At 37.2% G+C, this 22,839-nt stretch overlaps 2 protein-coding genes across 2 annotated transcripts; both read right to left on the bottom strand.

Annotated features, from left to right (window-relative positions):
- Positions 1–15,651: 15,651 nt before the first annotated feature.
- Positions 15,652–17,179, bottom strand: LOC140929684 (histamine N-methyltransferase-like). Its single transcript, XM_073379411.1, has one exon. It carries the CDS (start codon positions 17,177–17,179, stop codon positions 16,241–16,243), a length of 939 nt encoding a protein of 312 aa, XP_073235512.1. The 3' UTR covers positions 15,652–16,240.
- A 1,593-nt stretch (positions 17,180–18,772) lies between these two features.
- LOC140929683 (histamine N-methyltransferase-like) lies at positions 18,773–20,441 on the bottom strand. The gene has a single exon (XM_073379410.1). The coding sequence runs from the start codon at positions 20,377–20,379 to the stop codon at positions 19,441–19,443; it is 939 nt and encodes a 312-aa protein (XP_073235511.1). The 5' UTR covers positions 20,380–20,441; the 3' UTR covers positions 18,773–19,440.
- Positions 20,442–22,839: the final 2,398 nt, after the last annotated feature.

Here is a 22,839-nt window from a genome sequence, read left to right as displayed (position 1 = left end):
ATAATAATAATTGCGGGCGACAAGTGGAGTCCGCAATCCTAATTACCAGGTTGTTATTAAGCATGCGTCGCATATATGTAGCCAGCATTCGTTTGGACTTCCACTAAGAATGAATGGAATGTACACAACGCAATTTGATCACGTCCGTATGGACCTTCTGCCCCTCGTAAACTGATCAGGCGTGTTTTGACTATCTGTCACGTGAAACTTACGCAAAGCACAGCGTTGGAGCTAACTTGCGATCAGGAGTTTTTTTTTTTCAAAACGAACAGGGAAGAAGAACACCTGATCGCAGGTGAGCCAATGGGATTAACCTCATTGTACAGAAAATACTCATCCTTGGACTGCAAACATGATTTTGGAATAGTTTGAAATGAAACGGGGCATCTTCATTAGCAAGACAAAGTTCATTGTATCTGAAAAACATTAGAAACAGCTGTCAATCTAATCATACTTATACGGATGGGTAACATAACTGACAAGCTAGTGTCAAGTTTTGCAATATCTATTGTGACATTTTACATCAGCTTACATGAAGTGTGCGTAAGGGTGGGCGGGCAGGCGTAGGCTACGTCATAACCAAATTTTGTTACCCATGGTGCTCCGCGGTGGGCTCTTCGCGCGGGGGAGAGCTCCACCATAACACTTATGGTGACGGCCACCTGCCTTGATATTGAAGTATTAACAAAAGAAAGAATTGGTCTTTGGTCATTTAGTGATATTTCACCTAAGGCGAAAAGTAACAACGCCAATTACAAAGAAGAGTGCCTGACAGTGATAATAACAACAAGCTTTATTACAAAAACCAATTAGAGAGTATTACAACAGTTTACGATGGCTAATTATAACATAACTGAAAATGGTAGATTATGATAAAAGGATGTCTAGGAGCGAAATTCGTAAACTTTTTCATGCCAGCTCCTAGCTATAGAAGGGAAAGGTATAACTAGCAAAGAAAGAAAAAAAAAATAATGGGTAGGATCTTTCCAGAGGTCAACAGCTTTAAACTGAATTCACTGTTTTCCAATATTCGTTCTTGTGTGTCGTTTTTGAAAGTTCTTTTTTAGGACATAGTGTATTATAATTAAGCACTTAATCGGCACACTTAAAATAGTTTTGAAAAATGCTGGGTAACTTCTTTTAGTGTCAGGGGAAGGCAAATTTAAGGGCCTGTAGCTGGTAGACAGCACTGACAGTATGTTGAGTAAATTCGTGGCAGAGGAAGAGCGCTTTTAGTGTTCTTTCCGTGCTTTATGGCGAAGAACATTACGACAATGACAACTTCACGATAAACAAGTTACTTGAGCTTTAAGCCAAGATAACTTTTTCAAAAAACTACTGCTTAACCACTTATCTCCAGAATGTGTTAATTGTAATAATAACCTAACACATACCACGCATTTTATGCTTATAGAGCATCCAGAAAATTATACTGCGCATTTTTTAAGTCAAAAAAATGAAAATATAATAATAATAATAATAATCATCATCATCGTCATCATCATCATCATCATCATCATCATCATCATCATGGCGGCAAGTAGGGAGGTCGTGCTTTGAAGTAGCTCCATAATTCTATTTCATAGCCTTGCCCAAACGAAAGCACGCCAAGCTCGAAGCGTCTAGGCATATTCTTAAGTACTTCTGAGTACTTTGCATCTTGTTTATCTAACAAGGAGACGACTGAGGGCGGATTCATACTATTAGAAGTTGAAAGTGAAGTACGCTAAACCGAAACTATGGCGGATTTTGAAGAGCAATCGCTAAACGGGAGTAATGCGAGAGCAGGAAGGATACGATGGTCGGGACAAATGAACAGCGACCTGTTGGAGTGCAAGCGGCAAGCGCTATTACTGCTATTACTCGCAAAATCGGAGAATCCGCCAGTTAAGGATAATGGAAGACGAAAGGGGTATATGGAACTTATGAACGTTTTTACTTAGATTTTTTAGAACATTAGAGTTTGATATTATTATAAATAAGCTTTTAGTAGAGATAGCGAAGGTTTTACAGAGTATCAGAATTTAATAATATTCTAAATTGGCTTTTTAAGTAGAGAGATTCATATAACTATGTATTTTAGGATCGTATTAGGTTTCGTATCGACCTTTTTTACCTCTAAGTATAGCTTCTCAAGTGGTGTAGGTTACGCTATGCGCCCTATACTACTCATAATGTGGACAGCATTCCAAAGTTTCATACTGCGACATAATCATAATCATAATAATAATAATAATAATAATAATAATAATAATAATGATAATAATAATAATAATAATAATAATAATAATAATAATAATAAGAGAAGAGATCTCGAAGCTGAATTTCTGAGTATGGTGTGTAGCGATGTCGAGATCGAACCAGTACTTCAAGACATCTCCGGCGAACATTTAAACAGAGGATCTAACAAAGCTCAGGATGCGAGGTTAGATATCCACGCGCGTGGTTTCTGGGAGCGACATCGTTCAGCATTCTTCGATGTGAGGGTCTGTCACCCTAATACTGTATCGTATAGGGACCTAGAGCCACAACAAATCTATCGTATCCATGAGAACGAGAAAAAGCGTCTCTACTCAGAGAGAGTCCTGGACATCGAGCATGGAACATTTACACCTTTGGTCTTTACCACAACTGGCGGAATGGGAAAGGAGTGCTTGAAGTATCATAGCCGTTTAGCACAGCTGATTGCCATCAAAAAAGGGGAGCAGTATGCCAAAACCATCTCATGGATCAGAACCAGAACCTCATTCGCACTCTTGAGATCTGCGTTGGTTTGTCTTCGAGGCTCTAGGACAAGAAGAGTGCCATGTGACATTAAGAATGTTGATATCGACGTCGAAGTTGTTGAAGGAGCCATTAAATCGGACTATTGATGTGTTTCCTTACTTCATATATATCGTTTTATTTCATCATTATTATTACTACTTTTTTTTTTTGCTTTTTAGCAGTTGAAAGAAACTTTTGAGTTTTAGAGGTTGACAGTTTTTTTTTTATTGAAATGAAATGTTTTTTTAATTCGAAAACATTTTTCTTAGTTAAATTAACTTTTTTTTAAGCTAAATTAAGTGTTTTTTAAATCGACAGAAATTGTAAATAGTGTTTTTGAATGAATAGTTTTTTCTTTTTTTTAAGCGAATTAATTGTAAATAGGATTTTAATAGTTTTTTTAATAAAGTAGTTGTTATTTTTTATTACAAATATAAGAATATTATTGTAGCTTTATGACCCTTCTTGTAACAAACAATTTTTGCTTACAAATAGCTTTGTTGTGTGTTTGAAACTAGTTATCAATCGAAATGATTGTAAATGGTTTTTATAATAGTTTTGTTGTCAAATTAAATATTTACAAAAAAAAAAAAAAAAATCATTATAATAATAATGAAAATAAATACAACGTGACTTTCAGGACATGCTTAAACATATCTGTAAAAAAGTCCCTTCTTAAGGATCGTTATTGCTGACACGCACTCGCTTTACGAGATATGTTTTATAACACACTTTTCTAGTACGTGCAATCACAACCGCCACAGCTTTCACAGTAAATAAGTTAAAGTAACTTTAGACCAAGATAACTCTGTTTGATAACGTTATCTGCTTTTAAGCCAAATTTAAAATTACTTATAGAAAAACCAATCAACACCATGAATGTCTTAACGAACGTTTTCGCAATAGGGTCTGGGTTTTGGTCGAGGATCCCATAAAAAATAAGTATAAAAAATAATTACCAAAAAAAGAAGAAATAATTATAACGAAAATAAATGACGACTTTGTAAACAATCAATAGATATCGTGGTTTATCGTGGTATGAATTCGAAGACGCTAGCTCTAGGTCCTCCAAGGGAAGAGAATGCTGCATGCAGATACGAGATCAAGGGGGCTTGAAAAGTCTTGACAGATTTATCATTTCATGTCATATCAGTGTGGGTGATTAACATCTTAGCGTTCTTTATTCTTCAAAGCAGCTCATATGCTTTCTACTAAAGAATCACGTAACGAATACAGCTCAACTACCAACTGCACACTCCTACAACATGACTTGCTGAAAATCTCTGATCCACTTAGACTGACCCCAATTAAATAGCCTAAATGTATAAGTACGTACCATGAGAGTTATATAATTACGAACGCACTTCCTAATGACTTAAACGAATTTCCTGTTGATAACCAAATTAAAATGAGGGTATAAGGTTAATAATGTCAAGTGAAAGAAAACCAATGAAAGCTTGACCTTAAACCAAAACAGGAACTCTGATGTATGTAACGTACGGATTAACCTTAAATCATAACGAACTCTAGGCACGTGTGAAACTTCAAGTGCAAACATGAAATAAACTAAAAACAAGCTACAAAAAATTTTCGCACAACACAATTCGAGACTATTTGCAAGCGGTTTGAGCGAAAATAACCTAAACCTAAGATAACGGCGAGGGTTCTATGGTTGCATGGAGGGTAACAACATTTTTTAAAATAAAGATATGTAAAATTAATTCATGGTTCAATAGCTTGAATTGGACATCGCCCAAAAAGTTAGGATGGCGACGTTCCACCTACTAGAAACAAAGGAACCAAACATAAGAGTTCTGCTGGGGATTTTATTGTTTGGTTGTATTGTTTGTTTCGTTGTACTTAATCTGTGCCACGGTACGCGGTACCCACCCCCAGCCCCTAATTCATGTTTAAAAACATGACTAGTTGTAAAAGAATGTACATCTAGAAGCCACAGAAACCCATATTATGGATTGAAAATCTGCCAGGTTAGAGTTGCCGGGTTACTGTATTTTATCAGAAACCGTGATTTCATATTTTGCACTACATGAACGGTTTCACAACACGGGGGTTGTAATCCAACTGCCAATGAAACTTGTTTGTTACCTTGACATTACGAAGCTCCGGACAAGAAAAATTTCTGGTCCAGAATCGGTCATGATTATCAAATTTGGTTTCCCGTTGAAAAATGGAAGTGCCATATGAAAGTTCGATCTCGTAAGTTATGATTTCGCAAAGTGGCTTTAAGACCTTTTTATTTAAAGAATGATTGCTTTGACATCTATATAGCCGGCGCATAAAGTGATTGGCAGCGGCAAATTGCATAAAAAAATGTAGGAGAGTAGAGCCAGTTATGTTCGCACACACCGCTTAACCAAATTGAATTGATAGCGAACACCGGAAATCGCGACCAAAAAATTCGCCGCAGCATCCAGGGGGCACTCTCTATAATGGCCTACATGGGGAGAATCCGCCCGAAATGGGTACCTTCTTCAGGCCCGGGGGGTAAAATCACTCTGGTACTTCATACTTCATTCATTATGTTGTAATTATTTACTCTATATTTTTATGGGACCCTCGACCCTCAACATGGAACCCTCTGGCAAAACCTAGACTCCAATAGAGTATGCTGAATTTTTAGTATAAAACAATTACCAAATGGTTAATGGAAAGGCTAAAAAATTACTAGAAAATTATACTTCGCCCTTAATTCTACGTCAAATATCTCTACCTTACAATACAACGAGAGTTTCGGGGCATTTAAACTTATCTGCTTCAAACGTAGTTGCAGCACCCATTCTATAGTAATTATTGTCAACACGCACTCACTTTAAAAGATGTGCTTTATAACACATTTATCTAGCTCGCGTAATTAAAACGACAACTGTCTTTCACAGCAAACAAAACAAAACGTGCTGACTTAATGGTAACAAAACAACTATCCAGAAAATGATACTTCGCACTTTTTAATTAAAGAAAAGAAAAACCAAATATTTCTAACTTACAAGAAAAATGAATTTAAGGGGATAAAAACATATCTGTGAAAACATCCATTCTAAACAGTAATATAACGTGCACTGTAATTGGTTGAAAAGGCGTGCTTTATGAGAGTATAAAACAAGGAGCTAAAGCTGTCACGCCATCTGTCAATAGTTTGTTTCGAAAAATAGAAAGTAATGTGTTGGAAAATGAACCGGTTTCTTTACCATAAAAACACGTTAGAAACGGCTAAGGCATTCAAGATGTAGCGAGAAACACTCGACTAGTCTTGAGTTCCCCCCTACACTTCTTTCATGCTCTGGCCGCTTCCTGCGTACTTTACAACAGAACAGAGCACAGTCAAAACGTCCTTATTTTTTAAATAACACGCACGCACTTTAAAAGATTTGTTTCACAATACACTTTTCAAGTGCGTGCAATTAAAACAACTTTCACAGTACTAGTAAACAAGTTATTAGTCTTTAAACCGGGACAACTCTGGTTCACCACTGAACTAGATTAAATCGTATGACCCGTGGGGTGACTCCCATATGAAAGGGGAGGGGATGCTCGTCGTCTCGCTTAGGGGTGTAAATTTAGGATTTTGGTCTCACTTAGGGTGCTCTGTTCAAAACGCCGTTATAAATTTTAGCCGTAAAAGTCTCTTTTAGGGCTGGTTGCACGCGAAGAAATATAAAAAAGTTATGTATTTTCAACTCGTTTTATTTACTCGATTCATTTAATCAAAGTTTTAAATGATCTCTTTTAGAGGTCAAAAAAAGGTTGGGCCAGGCCCAAATTGGTCTCCTTTAGGGGTTTAATTCAAAATTCCCGACGAGCATCCCCGCCCCTTTCATATGGGAGTCCCCCCGGGTCGTGTGATATCGTTTCAGCGAATCATGCTACAAATGTATATCTTCCGAAGGTACAAAACGAGTGACAGCCTATTGGGAATTTATTTTCATACGTAAACTAAAGAGGAATTCACTGCGTTACAAGGAATTCACAAAAAGTATGCAAGCAAACAAAAAGGCCTCAAAGACTCCTCAAACGTAAGATAAAACAAATTTATCCTTCTTGTACAAAAATTCATTTGTAACATTTTCATTAACTCATTGTCAGATAAAGAATTGTCCGAGCTGTTGAAGAACTTTAAGACAGAGAAAATGTTATGATTATGATTATGATTATTATTTAATTAATACTTATAAAAGAAACAACTGTTTACGTTAGCTGAGAAACTTTTCTTAAACACCACCATTAGTACCAATATTTTAGATACTGAAGTGAAAATAGCGAGGTTTTACGAATTCTTATTCACAGCAGGTTGAAGATAAACAAAAAATAAATCGTTGTACAAGTTTCTACTACCGCAGCACGTTTTATTTCAAAAATATAGCAATTTGAACTTCGAGTTTTCACAGTGCGTGACACCAAAATAGGAATGCTGTCTCGTCGAAAAAAAGTCTCTCCTCTTGATTTTCAGCAGTATGACCATTTCAAGTATTAGAAGACATGATTATGCGCACATATTCTAGTGAAAAAAAGAGCTTTTATAGACAACGTGTACTCCAGATGTTTTTGTTGATTTCCGGCGGCCATATTGGTGCACCAATATGGCGTCTTCATACAAAGCTCTACAAAGGTGTGTGAAACGTTTCGGAAAATAACTCAGAAACTGTGGGCCACAAGGACCTAAGACTTGGACAAACTGTTTATAAATTAGTCTTTTATAACATTTAATTTTCTTGGCTTCTTCCACTCCACGGTTTCCAATTTATTTTTTTGTTGCGTGACAGTGCTAACGATCTATACTTTAAAAAGCTTATTTTTGGGAATCTACAAATAATTACATTTTTTTCGTATTTTAATGCAAATAAATTATCAATAACATGAGTCTCCAAAAAAGCCTACCTGAAACTAGCACAGAAAAGGGTACAACAGGTAAAATTTATGAAGTATTATATTTTTCTCAACAAAAATAAGATAAAAGGCCATAAACTGAGACCTACTACTCTTCTAGTGCGACATAGTGCTAATTTATACATAGCGTAAAAACATGTACGATACGTAATAACAAAATGCCTGAGGTACAATACGCTCGCACTGTAACCACTTTTTTCGTCCGTATAAGCCATCGTACGGATCGTATCATAGCCAGTTATTAAGGTGGGATGGTTATGAAACCCGTTAGATTCCTTTATTATGTTTGGACTTGACCGTGCACAATGTTCAAACGCATTCCTATCATTTTGAACTTTCTGACCAATAGAAACATCGCATAAATTTATTGTCACAATTTGTGAACATTAAACAAACGATTGTGCACTGTTAGGGAGCTTCCAACATAAACTACTGCAACGTTATTTTCAACTTTGATGTTTGCCGACTTTCATAACCAGTCTCTGAACTATGATCGTATGGACCGCAAAATTTGCATTAAGCCCGCAAAGAGCTGCTTGCGGTCAGTACTCGTGAAATGCCTGAGAACTCGACCAATCACAGTTTTCATTTACAACAACAAGAAGAACATAAACACTTTCTTTCTTTTAATCACAGCAGTTCACCCCTTTTTTCATCTCTATTTACTAATACTTATTCAAGAAGGCTAAAAAGAATTTGAGAATGAAGAAACACGTCAAATATTCAAGAACTATAATTGCATAATATAATTATTGCATAATATAACTGCATAACTATAATTTGATTCAATTCAGTTTGATTTAAACTAGTTTCTTCATTGTATCGTTGCTCATTTGTATTCAAAACTTAACACCAATTTAATCCAAACGAAATGCGTTTGTGCTAACACGCAATGTAGAACTCCTCATAAGGTTATTAAATGATTTGTAGAATATTTGTTTCATCTCCTTGATAATATTTTGTACTACAACCATAATGATGAATTAAATCGCAAGTAAGAAATTCTTTAAAAAAGGAATGTTAAAATTTCAGTTTCCGTTTATTGATTTCCTATATATCTAAATTATGCTAATTTTTTTTTTTTAAATTTTCTAGGTGAAACCTGCACACTTGATCCAGGATACTTACATTAAAAACTGGTAGAAATAATTATAGCTATTTTAATTTCGTAATACAAACAAAATGAGTGAGTGAAAACTGTTTCTTTACCCACGGTAGTTTTATCAATGAATAACTTTACAATAAAGGCTTTCTTCCTAAAATCCGTGCTTAATAAATCAAATTGCATGGAATATGTCTATATCTTAAACTAAACTAAGAAGAAATCACTCACCATATGAACTAAAAAAGAGGAGAATTTAAAATGCTTGTTTAGATAGTATGTATGACCTAATCTTAGCTTTAAATTTTTTTCACAGAAGTCAGCTCCTCTTTTAAACTAACTAGAAAGGAGGAAATTCCAAAGTTTAAAGTTTAAAAGCCGTGAAAAAAATAGTTTGTTATTGCTTCTGGTAGGTGAAACTTTAACCTAAAAGACTGAAGGTCATGGCAGATTTGAGTTAACTTTAAACATCTCAGACACATAACAAGGACAGAGGCCATTGCTTACTTTAAACATCGTTACCGCCTTATAATGTTGTCTCATTTCAGCTAGCGAGAGCCACCCAAGTTCACATTTATGCTAGATGCTGTTTGCTTTTAAAATTATTTGCAATAGCGTATTAAGAAGAAAGAGGAAACACACAAAGCAATATCAATTTCTCATATTTCATTAAAACTATCATATAATACTCGATAGTTGTAAATAAACTAGCCTCCATTGCAGCAGGACTTGTCACTAAAGACCTAGATAGAGAACTCAATATAGATATATTGTATCAGCGATTTATCGAGATTTAGATTGTCTGCGACGAAGATTATAAATAAACGAGCCAAAATAGGAAAAGTAACTAATAATTGCCAATTCGACTACAAAATTCCCGAAGAAATACCAATCAGTAGAATAGAGAACTTAAAGCAAATACCTGATTACATGTATTCAATTATGTCTCCGTCCATGGAAAAATAAAAAATTCCTAATTCTAAACAAGGAGCACATTCAAAATACCGTATACTAATGAAGCCAGAACTGTACTATTGCTGATAACACAACTTTATGCGAAAGTCAAATTTCATTGGTACAAGACGAAAAGACATATAAAATAGAGCATGGACGAGTACAAACGTTCAAGGCAGAGAAGTACACAACATTAAACGAAAATTCAATAATAAAATTCAGCGACTATAAAATTAACATTCCAACTGACTTCTTTAAGACAACTGAATAAGAGACATTGAGAGACGGTATTGAAAGATTTCGAAGATATGCCAGATGTAAATCAAGTAAAAAAAGTCATCAAATAAACAAACCAAAATTCATGTGTGTGAAATATGTGCCCTTAGACAGTTAGTGTAACAAGTCAGGGAAGACGATATACGGCAGTACAGTTCAGCTACTATATTTTACAAAAACATGAATTAGATGGGTCCTTTTAAATTAACAATGTTTAAAGAAAGTATAGTTAACGTGCTTATTCAACAAATCTGCAAAATCAAGCGTGCACATAACGTCTAAACTGGAAAACGATATTGTTTAGTCGATGTTGTCAGTAAGAGACATTGAAATAGTCCATCTACAATTCAAAATTTTAAACAGTAGAGGATTCTCAGTCACAAAGCACGTAAATAAGAGATTCACTGTTACTTCCAATGAAAAGTTTGAAATATGATTTAAGACAGTATTTTTTGCATCGTCTTCTGTCTCATTTGGCTATAAATATATTTCTATTGGAGATCACGATACTGAAAGGAGAAAGAAAATATACTTTAGTTGGTCCTATTATAATTTACTATTTATGCCACACAACAATAGAAAATGAACTACAAATAACATAGGAAATGTAGAAAAAAGAAGTGGCGAGGAGACCGGCTATAGGAGCTTATGAGCGGTTATTTAATTCCAGTTTAAAATGATACCTATCTTTTCTTGTTTCAAGAGTAACTTAACCAGGATGTTACTTGGGTCAGTTTGGTGAGGATATGTGTTAATAAAGCCTCCAAATTTATAAGTATAGGGCAACACATTTGAACACATTGACCAGTCTATACGCGGCATTCGTCTAATACCACGCTAGGAATCACTTAGGAGCTAAAGAAGCGAAGGCAGCCATTAACTGCAGATAAAGTTAACATACTGTGTTTTTGCAATGTCTCCTACAAAAGATGCTACGATGAGCCCTTTTTGAGATGTTTCTCTGTCTAATGAAGTTTATTCGATATAGAGTGATTTCTCTTCCGACACGTGATTATAAATTTTCTTCTAGGAAGCTTCTTTGTGTATGTAGTATCCATTGAAAGACGATGTTTTTAAGCTACATGTATCGTATAGCGCTTTTTTCAATTCCTTCTTCCAACTTTCTTCCAAAGATGGAAGAGTAACTTATCAAGACATCTTAACAGTAGAATTACAGTCCTGACATAAAAATGGTGGCCATTTTTCTTGTTATGGTTGTAAAGTAGGCAGTAATGGACTCAATTTAATGTTTGCAAAATTCTTTCATTTGTAACAGAAAGTGTCTCAACACCACCACAGGCAACAAAATTTATAAGTGGGTACAAAAGGAATTTGAATCATTAGAGAGATCTACTGCATTGCAAAGTCTATCAGTGTTTACAAAAATGGAATTGCGCTATTTTACAAACTACAAAGGAAGTACCAGAGCACCTTCTTAATAAGGATCATCGTCTTCTTTAAGGATCTGTAAACTAAAGAAATATTAGGAGTGTGAGTTACCGTTTATAGCTTGATAAAGCAACTTACGTACTTCACTGACACGCGAGCGCATATCGTGAATCTAGTAAAGCAACAACATAGAACGAACGACAAAAAATCTCCAAGAAAGGAGAATTCTATAATCAAATAATTAAAGAATGTTACGTTCTACTTACCTTACAGCTAGTGATTCCAAAAACCAAACCAGGACTGCTGAGACTACATTCGAGGAAATCAACTTCTAGGTAACAGAGGTAATGAATGATTTCGAGAGGTATCACTAAACCCTCTTTCTGTCATTTTTTTTTTACAATACTAGCACAGGCATGACGAAAAACAGGTTCAATGCATCCCTGACCAAAAAGGCGAATAGAGTAATCGTCTTTTGAAATGTAGCGAATTTATAAGAGTTGCAAAATTTGAAGTGAACATATTTTCGCGCTTTAGCAACGCCATATTGATCAGAATTGTTCAAGCGTCTCAGCCGAAAGATGACGTCACGAAAATGTCGAGAAATTATTTTGAAACGCATTGCGTTATGGGAAGACAGTTTATTCCTCTTAGCTCAAGTACAGTGAAACCTCGATATAACAGAGGGCTAAAGGAATAGAAAAATATGTTCGCTATAACGAGGTTTCGTTATATCAAGGTTCAGTTCCATATATTTTGTATTACTGGGGCGAAGAATATCGTTCGTTATACCAAGGACTTCGTTAGGGTCGTTTTATCGAGGTTCCACGGTAGTGATTTTACTGTTCAAACAAAATTGCGCTGTTTTTCACAGAACCCTGTCTTCTTTTCTGCTTGTTTTGCACACAGCAGACGCGTGTAGAATCAGCTGTTGGCCAAAACGTAATTTCCGCAGAAACATAAAATACAGCTAAAATTATATGACTTCATCATTAGCTGCTTGTTGGGACACCGAATCAAACGTTTCTAGCGTATCCGTTTTACCCAATCACATGCCCAATAAATCAAACATAATCTACCTCCCCACAAAAAATTGTAACATTATACTTTACTCCTTCCTTAAAGCAGCTGTGAATGTGTCACAATATTTTAAAGAGGCAAGCTTACCTTTGTTGTATGGCGACGCCGCTCCCACACTCTGAAATTCTAGCTCTGAATTCTATGGAGAACTACACCCTGTGAACACAGCCTCCTATAGTCTTTTTGAGTGAGCCGCGAAAGGGACGCTCTGCCTGAACCGCATCAAGCCTTTGAAGATGCCGAAAACCCGAATTTCTGGACTAGTCAATCTGGTTGTTTATCATTTACATAGGCAAACCGGTCGGTTCTCGGTTTCGGCAAATGTTAAGAAAAATTCACAGGACTAAATTTCATTCCGGAATTGTGTTCACCATTTACACAAATCAGTATGAATTCCTTTTACCGAAAGATGGCCGCTAAAGCCTGAATATGGTGTAAAAGGTGGGTTTTGACAAATGGAATACGAATCTAGCAGATCTCGGTTTGGAACTGATTCCGTCCGGAAAGGAGCACTTATCATAGTAAGGAAAACCCGATAATTCAGGGGAAAATTCAAATACAATTTCGGAAAAAAGGTGATACCTTGCGAGGTATTGAAACCTTTTTCCTGCTTTTACCGAAACAACCGTAGCCTGCGTAGCAGGCACTAGGAAATAAATGGGCGCAAGAAAGAAAGGGTGCACGAAGGCTCAAACAACCGAAATTTTTTGTACCATTTGTGTGGACTTCCAGTGTCAGTCTCGAGTGAAAGCGAAAGATTTACCGGTAATTTGTAAATGGTACAACTCAACCTTATTCCTGTTTTCTGTTCGAAAAAAAAAATACTACTACCATTTGTCGGAAAATTTTGACCGAAAGTTCCGTAAAAATGGTAAGCACTTCATAAGTACCTCTAGAGATGTTCCGTTGCTCCACGAAATTTTCCACTGGATCGACATGAATGTCATCCCTCTCTGTTGGGGGGTGGGGCATAAAGACACGGATGACATTTCAAAACCCTTGTTTACTATTCAACCAGATTTTCCGGAAAGGTTTTGCAAATGGTAAACAACCCTTTGTTTTTTCTCTTCAAACTGGTTTTCCGAGTGCGGGCACTGTTTGTATATCAGTGGATTAATGCATGTGGAATTTGTTTCTGTTACATAATTTGTTTTTTGTTGCTGAAATAAATGAAAGTACTTGATTCGAGGTAGTCTGCTACACAGCCGTTTTTAGAATCGTCGCGCAACGGGAGGAGCGTTGATGTCCGATATTTAAGCGAGTTGAAAACATTGACCTGAGCTAAAATATGTTTACAGTCAAACTGACAAAACGGCGAACAATTGCAATAACTCAGGAATGTTAATTGTGTTATGACCAATCACAGCAAAGATCAGGGCATGCAAGCTAGCAACAAAATCAAAAACTAATTAAAGTTATTGCTTGCGGTTTAGTCTTTTACACGCCTCGTTGGCTTTTCCCTTCAAACACAATAACGTTCCAGAAATAATTTGGTGTTCACGGTTTTCTCGGTTTGATTATACTTCTGTAATAACCCTTATTATATTTTATTTATAATTGTTTCCCTTCTAGACTGTTTCGTCACTTTTGGGTCTGTGGTAAATGGACACTTGAAATGAAGATCTGTGGACCAGGTGACTGGGGTCGTATTATCCCAAGGCTAGCTGGGTATAATTGTCAAGCAGCTATAATTTAAAACTGAAGTAACAAAAAGGATCGGGTTGGTAAGGGGGGGGGGGGGGGCGGTGGTACTCCCTTATATAAGCCATATAGGGATATGCCTCCCCTAAGGGTAGGGTTTTTGCGCCGTCTCAGTCAGAAAACGGGTAAAGACTTCCCCCATTTTGGTCTGGAATCGGGTATGGTTTTTGAGCGAACTACGGGAGTGTATGAACGTATTTGTCGTTTCAATTCCAAATGAAAAAAAAAAAGAAAGAGTAATATACGAATTCAAAATGGACTTTAAGAAATCTTTTTGTTGGCGTTCTAATCTAAGTAATGATGACATGATTTCTGTCTATACTAGGTCTGTAAAAGTTCATGGATTTTAGAGGCCAAGTATGAAAACGAGTGTGGAGACTGACAGTTTTTGGTCTGAAATAGGGTCAGGATTTCAATAACAGGGCGGCACACCCCACAAAGAAATCCCAGGAGTAACCCCCGGGAATGCTTTCCACCTCATATACCACATCCACTGAATAAACAAGAGCAGAAGGCCGGCGGCTCCCTGATCACGGCTTTGTTGTCTTTGTTCATGTAGGGCTGATTAAGGCTGTTGTGGTTGTTTGCCCCGGAGTCTTTGTTAGCACAGGGCGGATTGCTTAGGTGGGGCTGAGGGGTTGAAGCTGTTAGATGTGCTGGCTAAAATTCTTGCAAAGTCGCTTTGTGGTTTTGGCTACTCTAAATCATAGTAAAGGTAACTAGCTGAGTAATCATATTATCAGAAGCAATCAGATTGACCCATTATGCGCCCTATACTACTCATAATGTGGACAGCATTCCAAAGTTTTATACTGCGAGATAATAATAATAATAATAATAATAATAATAACAATAATAATAATAATAATAATAATAATAATAATAATAATAATAATAGTAACAATAATATTAACAACAACAATAATAATTCCTTTATTTACCCTCGGCAGTATTTATAGCACTTATGCTAGTGGCGCTGAGCAACAAAACAGGCTTAAGAATCCCAGCTACTGCTGAATTGCAAGTCCAGCACTCTAACCGCTCGGCCACACTGCCTCCACATGCTGATAGGACTGAGTGGAGTCCAACACGGTCTTTCATCATACAAGGGATTAACAAAGTCCGATTTGTTTAATCAAGAGTATGATTACAGACCGAACTGGACGACACGAAGTCCTGTTACCATTTAATCATAACCATTACAATTTCCGAGAAAACAAATGCATTCTTTTATTTTTATTAATACCAACTACCCAAATTTGGGAAAATAACATTGGCAGAGACACCGCCTGATCTGCCTGATGTTACAAATTCGTCCATTTTGGAAAAAAACCAGTGGTTGTTGCTATGGTTACTGTGATAAATTCTGTGATTGGTGGATTTAGCTGAGTGCACTTGATGTTATTGGCTGATGTAGCTGCCCGATTACAGGTGTCCGATTACAGCCAACTGTCCGATCACAACCCTTTTACAATAAGTGGTGAAAAATGCACCAATCAAATTTTAGGAAATTGTAATGGTTATGATTATAGTTAGAAAGAGTTCTTATATGCATAAATTTGGCGGTCTCGGTGATGAAAGCCTTTGTCATGTTATGTTACTGCCAATCAAAATATAAGAACAATCTCTAGCTCCAGATCACAATGGCAGGGAATAACTAAGCAATTCATATCGATCTTTATCGGGGACTCTCTAGGGACTAACTACACCAGGTTTTACAAAAAGGGCTTTGGAGCTCTAAGATAAAAAGTTTCAAGACAACGATCTCCAGAAAAGTCTCCGGGTCATCAAACTCCACTATCGTTGGGCGCTTAAAAGTAGCCCCAATTTGCTTACCTGAGACCTTACATATTTCAGTCAACACTACTCAAAACGGCCATTTTTTCCTGTCGTCAAATCAAAATCCTTAAAGGATACCAATCTGGGCGTGGCTTACGCTTCATTTGATCCCTAAAAGAGACCCTACTGCAACACAGTAACTATGACGGCATTCGTTATTTTTATTAAGGTATTTCTTTACGCTACCCATCTTGTTACATCATTTAATACTTGACATGGTAGATGTAACTATCACATGTCGCATCTTTTGCTTATGACAACTAGAGAGAACTCCCCCTTGCCAATTTTTTTACCGTCTTTCAGAACAGTCTTTTCGTCGATAAAAGCCAGTGTTTCTTGCACCAGTTGTTTGTCAGCGGTGTTGCGATAATCCACGGTGTGCGTCATGAAGTCCAGCAGCAGGTTTCCTTCAGTTGACTTGGGGTCAAAAACATGGGTGAAGTCAATGGCGTATTCTGTGGTGTACACCTCATAGTTCCAGCCATACTTCTGAGCGATCTGGATCAACTTTTCAGATTTTTCACTTATTTCTTTTGTGGGTCGTTTTTGCTTTGAAAAGACCAAATAGTTAAGATCTTGAGTTGTCTGAACCACGCTGAGGAAATGTCCCTTGTCACTTAGTTCTTTTTCAATGCAGCGAATCAAAGTCTCCTCCTTGTCAACGTAGTAAATACTATGTATGAAGTGTATGAGGTCGAACTTTATTTCATCTTTCTTGGTTTCTTGGTAATCATCAAAGGTTTGCTGGCAGATTTCAAAACATGTTTGTGTTTTACCGAGTAGGCTTGAAAGATTTTTGATAGCTTCTCTGTAGAGGCCGCAGGAAGAGCCATTAGGCTCAATGGCTCGGTTGAAGATTTCTATACGTTGACCGTGGTCACTCTTCTGCACTTCTTGCCCGATAATTTTAAGGATCATTAGATCTGTCGTCCCTTCGGCACTCCCAACGCTCAAAATATTTAATCGTTGACACTCGGGAACCATTCGGCTTTGAATTAATGGCGGTATGTGGGTCTGGAAGCTCTCAAATAATTTCTTACTTTCGCTCGATCTTTCACGATAGACACGAAAGCTTTCAAGGTAATGTGCATCATATGAGGCGAAAGAGGGCCTTTCTTTCTCGAGCTCGTTTACTGGTGGGGCTGGATGGAGTGGATCTGACCAAGACATCACTGAAAATCAACCGGATTTAATTATCAGCCAAAACAGTTGAATTCTGTTGTACGTATTTAAGTGAAGTAAAGTAAATTAGGTGAAACGAAGTACAGCGAAGTAAATTCCTGTCGTCTAAGCAGCAACTGGAAAACGGTATCTTCACTATAGCTAACACAGTTGAATTATACCGCACTTAAGTAAAGAAAAGAAAACTGAAGGGTAATAAAAAGAAGCGAAGTAAAGTATAGTAAATCACAACGGTTACATATAAATATAAGCGGTTACTTTTGGCAGTAACCCAACGGTTACTTTGGCAGTTGCCTGATAATTGCTTCGAAACGAAGTACGAAACTCTGAGTAACAACAAATGTCCAAGATCTATTCCAGTTCCATCAGTCTACTTTTATTCTGCTCTAGTTCCGCTATTGAGCACTATTATAATCGATGAGGAGTACACTTCAGTTTTCTTTACTTTACTTTACTTAAGTGCCGCAAAATTCAACAGTGTAGGCGAGAGAAAATGCCTTTTTGCAGTTGCGGCTTAAACCATTTTGAGGATAAAAAATTTACATATTATTATATAAACGGTTCGTTAGACATTGGACGGTTTACATACTGTTTCAAATGAAATCTGTCTCATTCACAAAGCTAAACTAGTTTGCAGCTCACCCTGATTGGTACCACAAAGATTCTGCAACCTCTAATAACCAATGCTGAGCCAAAAATAAGATGCAATCCCTCATGACCCAGGCCACAAAAATTCTATGACCCCAACCACTGGCCGCAGACATTCAGAAACCCCTGATAACCCAGGTTGCAGAAATTCTACAATCTCTGATGACCCACACTGCAATTACATTCATCCTGAAAGTCACACTTTAATCTGAGACTTTAGGAATATCACTAAAGAAAGATTTAGGGCCGTATGAATTTTAATATAACAGAATTGGATAATAGAAACAATATTAATCTCTTCATTCTGATATAAGTATATTTGCTACACATGTTGTTACAATATACAATGTAAAATAAAGTGTAATGTCACACTTAACTTGTAATGCAACACTTAACTTAACTAAGAAAGAAGAAAGTTAAATTAAGAATGAAATACATGTAAATAAAATAAAAAGCAAATTTTGACGGTCTGTACGACATGTTAGGATTCGTATAATATCCTGAGCCATCCCCAGGTTAGAATTAGGGGACTTGGTTGATGTGTGTGTGTTAATAACGGCCGGAGGGCGGAGGGCGGAGGGCGGAGGGAGTGCTTGATGCATGTGGGGGTGCTACATAAAGAGAAAGTTGCCAAATATTTAACCTCCAGAGGTTGGCATCTCTGTTGGCATCAGGGAAGGAAAATTACTGAGACAGGTTGACACCCTCCCCCCGTTACCATTTAATCATAAACATTACAATATCCGAGAAAACAAATGCATTCTTTTATTTTTATTAATACCAACTTTCCAAAAATTAGGGAAAATAACACTTGCAGAGACACCACCTAGAGTTACAAGTTCGTCTATTTTGGAAAATCCCTAGTTTGCTAGGGTAAGTGGTTGTTCCTATTGTTATTGTTATAAATTCTGTGATTGGTGGATGTGCACTTGATATGATTGGCTGATGTAGCTGCCCGATTGCAGGTGCCCTATTACAGCCAACTGTCCGATTACAACCCTTCACAATAAGTTGTGAAAAATGCACCAATCAAATTTTAGGAAATTGTAATGGTTATGATTATAGTTAGAAACAGTTCTTAAGTACATAAATTTGGCAGTCTCGGTGATGAAAGCCTTTGTCATGTTAAGTTACTGCCAATCAAAATAATCAATCTCTAGCTCCAGATCACAATGGCAGGGAATAACTAAGCAATTCATATCGATCTTTATCGGGGTCTCTTTAGGACCTAACGTACACCAGGTTTTATAAAAAGGGCTTTGGAGCTCTAAGATAAAAAGTCTCAAGACAACGATCTCCAGAAAAGTGTCCGGGTCATCAAACTCCACTATCGTTGGACGCTTAAAAGAAGCCCCAATTTGCTTACCTGAGACCTTACATATTTCAGTAACACACTACGCAACACGGCCACTTTTTCCTGTCGTCAAATAAACATCCTTTAAGGATACCAATCTGGGCGTGGCTTACGCTTTATGCGATCCCTTAAAGAAACCCTACTGCAACACAGTAACTATGACGGCATTCGTTATTTTTGTTAAGGTATTTCTTCACGCTACCCATCTTGTTACACCATTTAATACTTGATATAGTAGATGTAACTATCACATGTCGCATCTTTTGCTGATGACAATTAGAGAGAACTCCCCCTTGCCAATTTTTTTACCGTCCTTCAGAACAGTCTTTTCGTCGATAAAAGCCAGTGTTTCTTGCACCAGTTGTTTGTCAGCGGTGTTGCGATAATCCACGGTGTGCGTCATGAAGTCCAGCAGCAGATTTCCTTCAGTTGACTTGGGATCAAAAACATGGGTGAAGTCAATGGCGTATTCTGTGGTGTACACCTCATAGTTCCAGTTATGCTTCTTGGCTATCTGGATCAACGTTTCAGATTTGTCAGATATTTCTCGTGTGGGTGATTGCTGCTTTGAAAAAACCAAATAGGTAAGACTTTGAGTTGTCTGAATCACGCTGAGGACATGTCCCTTGTCACTGAGTTCTTTTTCAATGCAGCGAATCAAAGTCTCTTCCATGTCAACGTAGTAAATACTATGTACAAAGTGTATGAGGTCGAACTTTATTTCATCTTTCTTGGTTTCTTGGTACTCATCAAAGGTTTGCTGGCAGATTTCAAAACATGTTTGTGTTTTACCGAGTAGGCTTGAAAGATTTTTGATAGCTTCTCTGTAGAGGCCGCAGGAAGAGCCATTAGGCTCAATGGCTCGGTTGAAAACTTCTATATGTTGACCGTGGACGCTCTTCTGCACTTCTTGTCCGATAATTTTAAGCATCATTAGATCTGTCGTCCCTTCGGCACTTCCAACGCTCAAAATATTTAATCGTTGACACTCGGGAACCATTCGCCTTTGAATTAATGGCGGTATGTGAGTCTGGAAGCTCTCAAATAATTTTTTACTTTCGCTTGATCTTTCACGAAAGACACGAAAGCTTTCAAGGTAATGTGCATCATATGAGGCGAAAGAGGGCCTTTCTTTCTCGAGCTCGTTTACTGGTGGGGCTGGATTGAGTGGATCTGGCCAAGACATCACGCGCGTGTAGTCCTGGTGTTTTAACTGCGACTGAAAATCAACCGGATTTAGTTTTTAGCCAAAACAGTTGAATTCTGTTGTACGTATTTAAGTGAAGTAAAGTGAATTAATTGAAACGAAGTACAGCGAAGTTAATTCCTGTGGTTTAAGCAGCAACTAGAAAACGGCATTTTCACCAGCCAACACAGCTGGATTTTGCTCCACTTAAGTAAAGTGAAGGCCACAGAAAAACTATGACCCCAACCACTGGCCGTAGAGATTCCGAAACACCTGATAACCCAGGTTGCAGAAATTCTACAATCGTTGATGACCCACCGGCTCTGCAATACTACAATCCCTGATGACATATACTGCAGAAATTCTACCAATTACCCATACTGGAGAAATTCTACAATCCCTGATGACCCATACTGCAATTACACTCACCCTGAAAGTCACACTTCAATCTGAGACTTCTGCGAATATCACTAAAGAAAGATTCAGGGATGAATAATACATTTTTTGGTTTTATGCGCTCAAGCTTCTGAAAGCCAAGTATGAATTTTAATATAACAGAATTGGATAACAGAAGCGATCTTAACTTCTTCACTCAGATATTAGCCAAACACAAAGCCTCAAGCTAAAAAGCAATGATTTTTAAAGTTATTCCAGAAGAGAAACAGCAGCTAGTGGAGGAAAAAGATGCAGATAATATAAGGAAAGTACTTTGTAAATCATTCATTCAGTGGTTTTGAAAATTAAATTTGTGTTGTTATAAGTACCGAGTCGACTTTTTTGATTCGCTCCGTTATTCCCTTGTTGCTGTTGAAGTGAAAGTCTACAAATATAACAAAACACTTAATGTCATGTCCCTCGGGAAACCAGTTAATTTTGTTTTCCCTCGAGTCCTGATGTTTCCTTCGACTTCGTCTCCGGAAACATCAGGACTCTCGGGAAAACTAAACTAACTGTTTCCCTCGGGATCTGACATTAAGAGTGTTAAGCTTAACTTAACCTGACTGAGAGAGAAGAAAGTTAAATTAAACTGTAAGAATGAATAAAAATAAAATAAAAAGCGAATTTTGACGGTCTGCACGTGACGACATGTTAGGATTCGTATAATATCCTGAATAGGCTTTTGTACGTTATGCTTTTGCTTCTCCACTAAAATGCTCCACCTTAATGCTCCATTTTTCCCAGTAAAATGCTCGGTGTCCCCAAAAAAGTCACTAAAATGCTCGGATAATGCTCATTATACCAACGGTTTTTTAAATTAATTTTAAAGTTTACACTTAAAAAAACGTGCAAGTGTTGCAAGTAACAACAACAATGTGTACAAGTTCATAAATACAGCCAAAAGAAACAGCTGTATTAGGTTTTTTATGAATTTTGAGTTTTAGTCATAATTTTCTTTAAAAAAGCAGGAGCTCATGGAGCATGGGTTCCTGAAAAAAGTTAATTTCTATTTTATTTTCTTGGAAAAAATTAATTTTCCTGGGAAAATGCCATTAAAATGCTCGAATAATGCTCAATGCTTTTGCCTCAGTAAAATCCTCGAAAAAATGCTAGCATAATGTACAAAAGCCTAATCCTGAGGCATCCCCAGGTTAGATTTAGGGGTCTTGGTTGATTTGTATGTGTTAATCAGCTAATCAATTTGATGGGGGGGGGGGGGGTCCCGGTCTCCAAAAAATTTTTTTTCCTCAGTTTGGTTTGGCCCCCCGGGACCCCTCCCCTGGATCCGCTACTGTTAAAAAGGGGCGGAAGGGGGGGGGGGCAAAGTGTTTATAAATTATTGCATTTGCAACATTGTACAAATTACATTCACAAGCCATTATAGCTTCATTATTTCTTCAGCTACACTGTATGGCATTAACAAAACTGCCATTTTGTTCCACACTCTGCATTGAGATTTCTGAGAGAACAATACGTGCGCAGGTGAAGTTATCACCAAGAACTTATTGGAAGCCCTTTCGAACTTTGGAATTTATCCCCATGGGAAGCGTGCCCTGATGAGGGCTATTGTAAAGAGCTTTTACAAGTATGCCAATAACCCTTGACCCTTTAAGCCTCAATAGCCACAAGCAAATTCTCCAAACTGATCTCTATACATTTCTTTAAAGAATAAGTTGAGAGAATATGAGAAAAGATCAAAGCATTTTCTCTTTGGTGATCATTTAATTAATTCTCATAACCTAATCTCTTGACAATGTACGGATATCGTTAGGAGAACATTGATGTTGGTCACTATTGGGACTTAAAGGGTTAAACTCCCACAAATCTGTCATGGGTAAGTTATGCTTTTCATGTGACACCATTTCGGCAGTTGAGTGTATGTCAAGACATAAGGGGTAGTGATTTTGTTACATCTGTGTCCTGTGTCCCTGACACATAAAAATCCTCAAAGACGCAAAATAATTCATGACATGCATCCTGTAGGACAGAAAGATTGGTTGATCTATCTGAACATGTGTGTTT

The sequence above is a fragment of the Porites lutea genome, chromosome 3 (assembly GCF_958299795.1).
Source record: "Porites lutea chromosome 3, jaPorLute2.1, whole genome shotgun sequence".
Classification (NCBI taxonomy): Eukaryota; Metazoa; Cnidaria; class Anthozoa; order Scleractinia; family Poritidae; genus Porites; species Porites lutea.
This window is presented reverse-complemented; position numbering and strand designations above follow the sequence as displayed.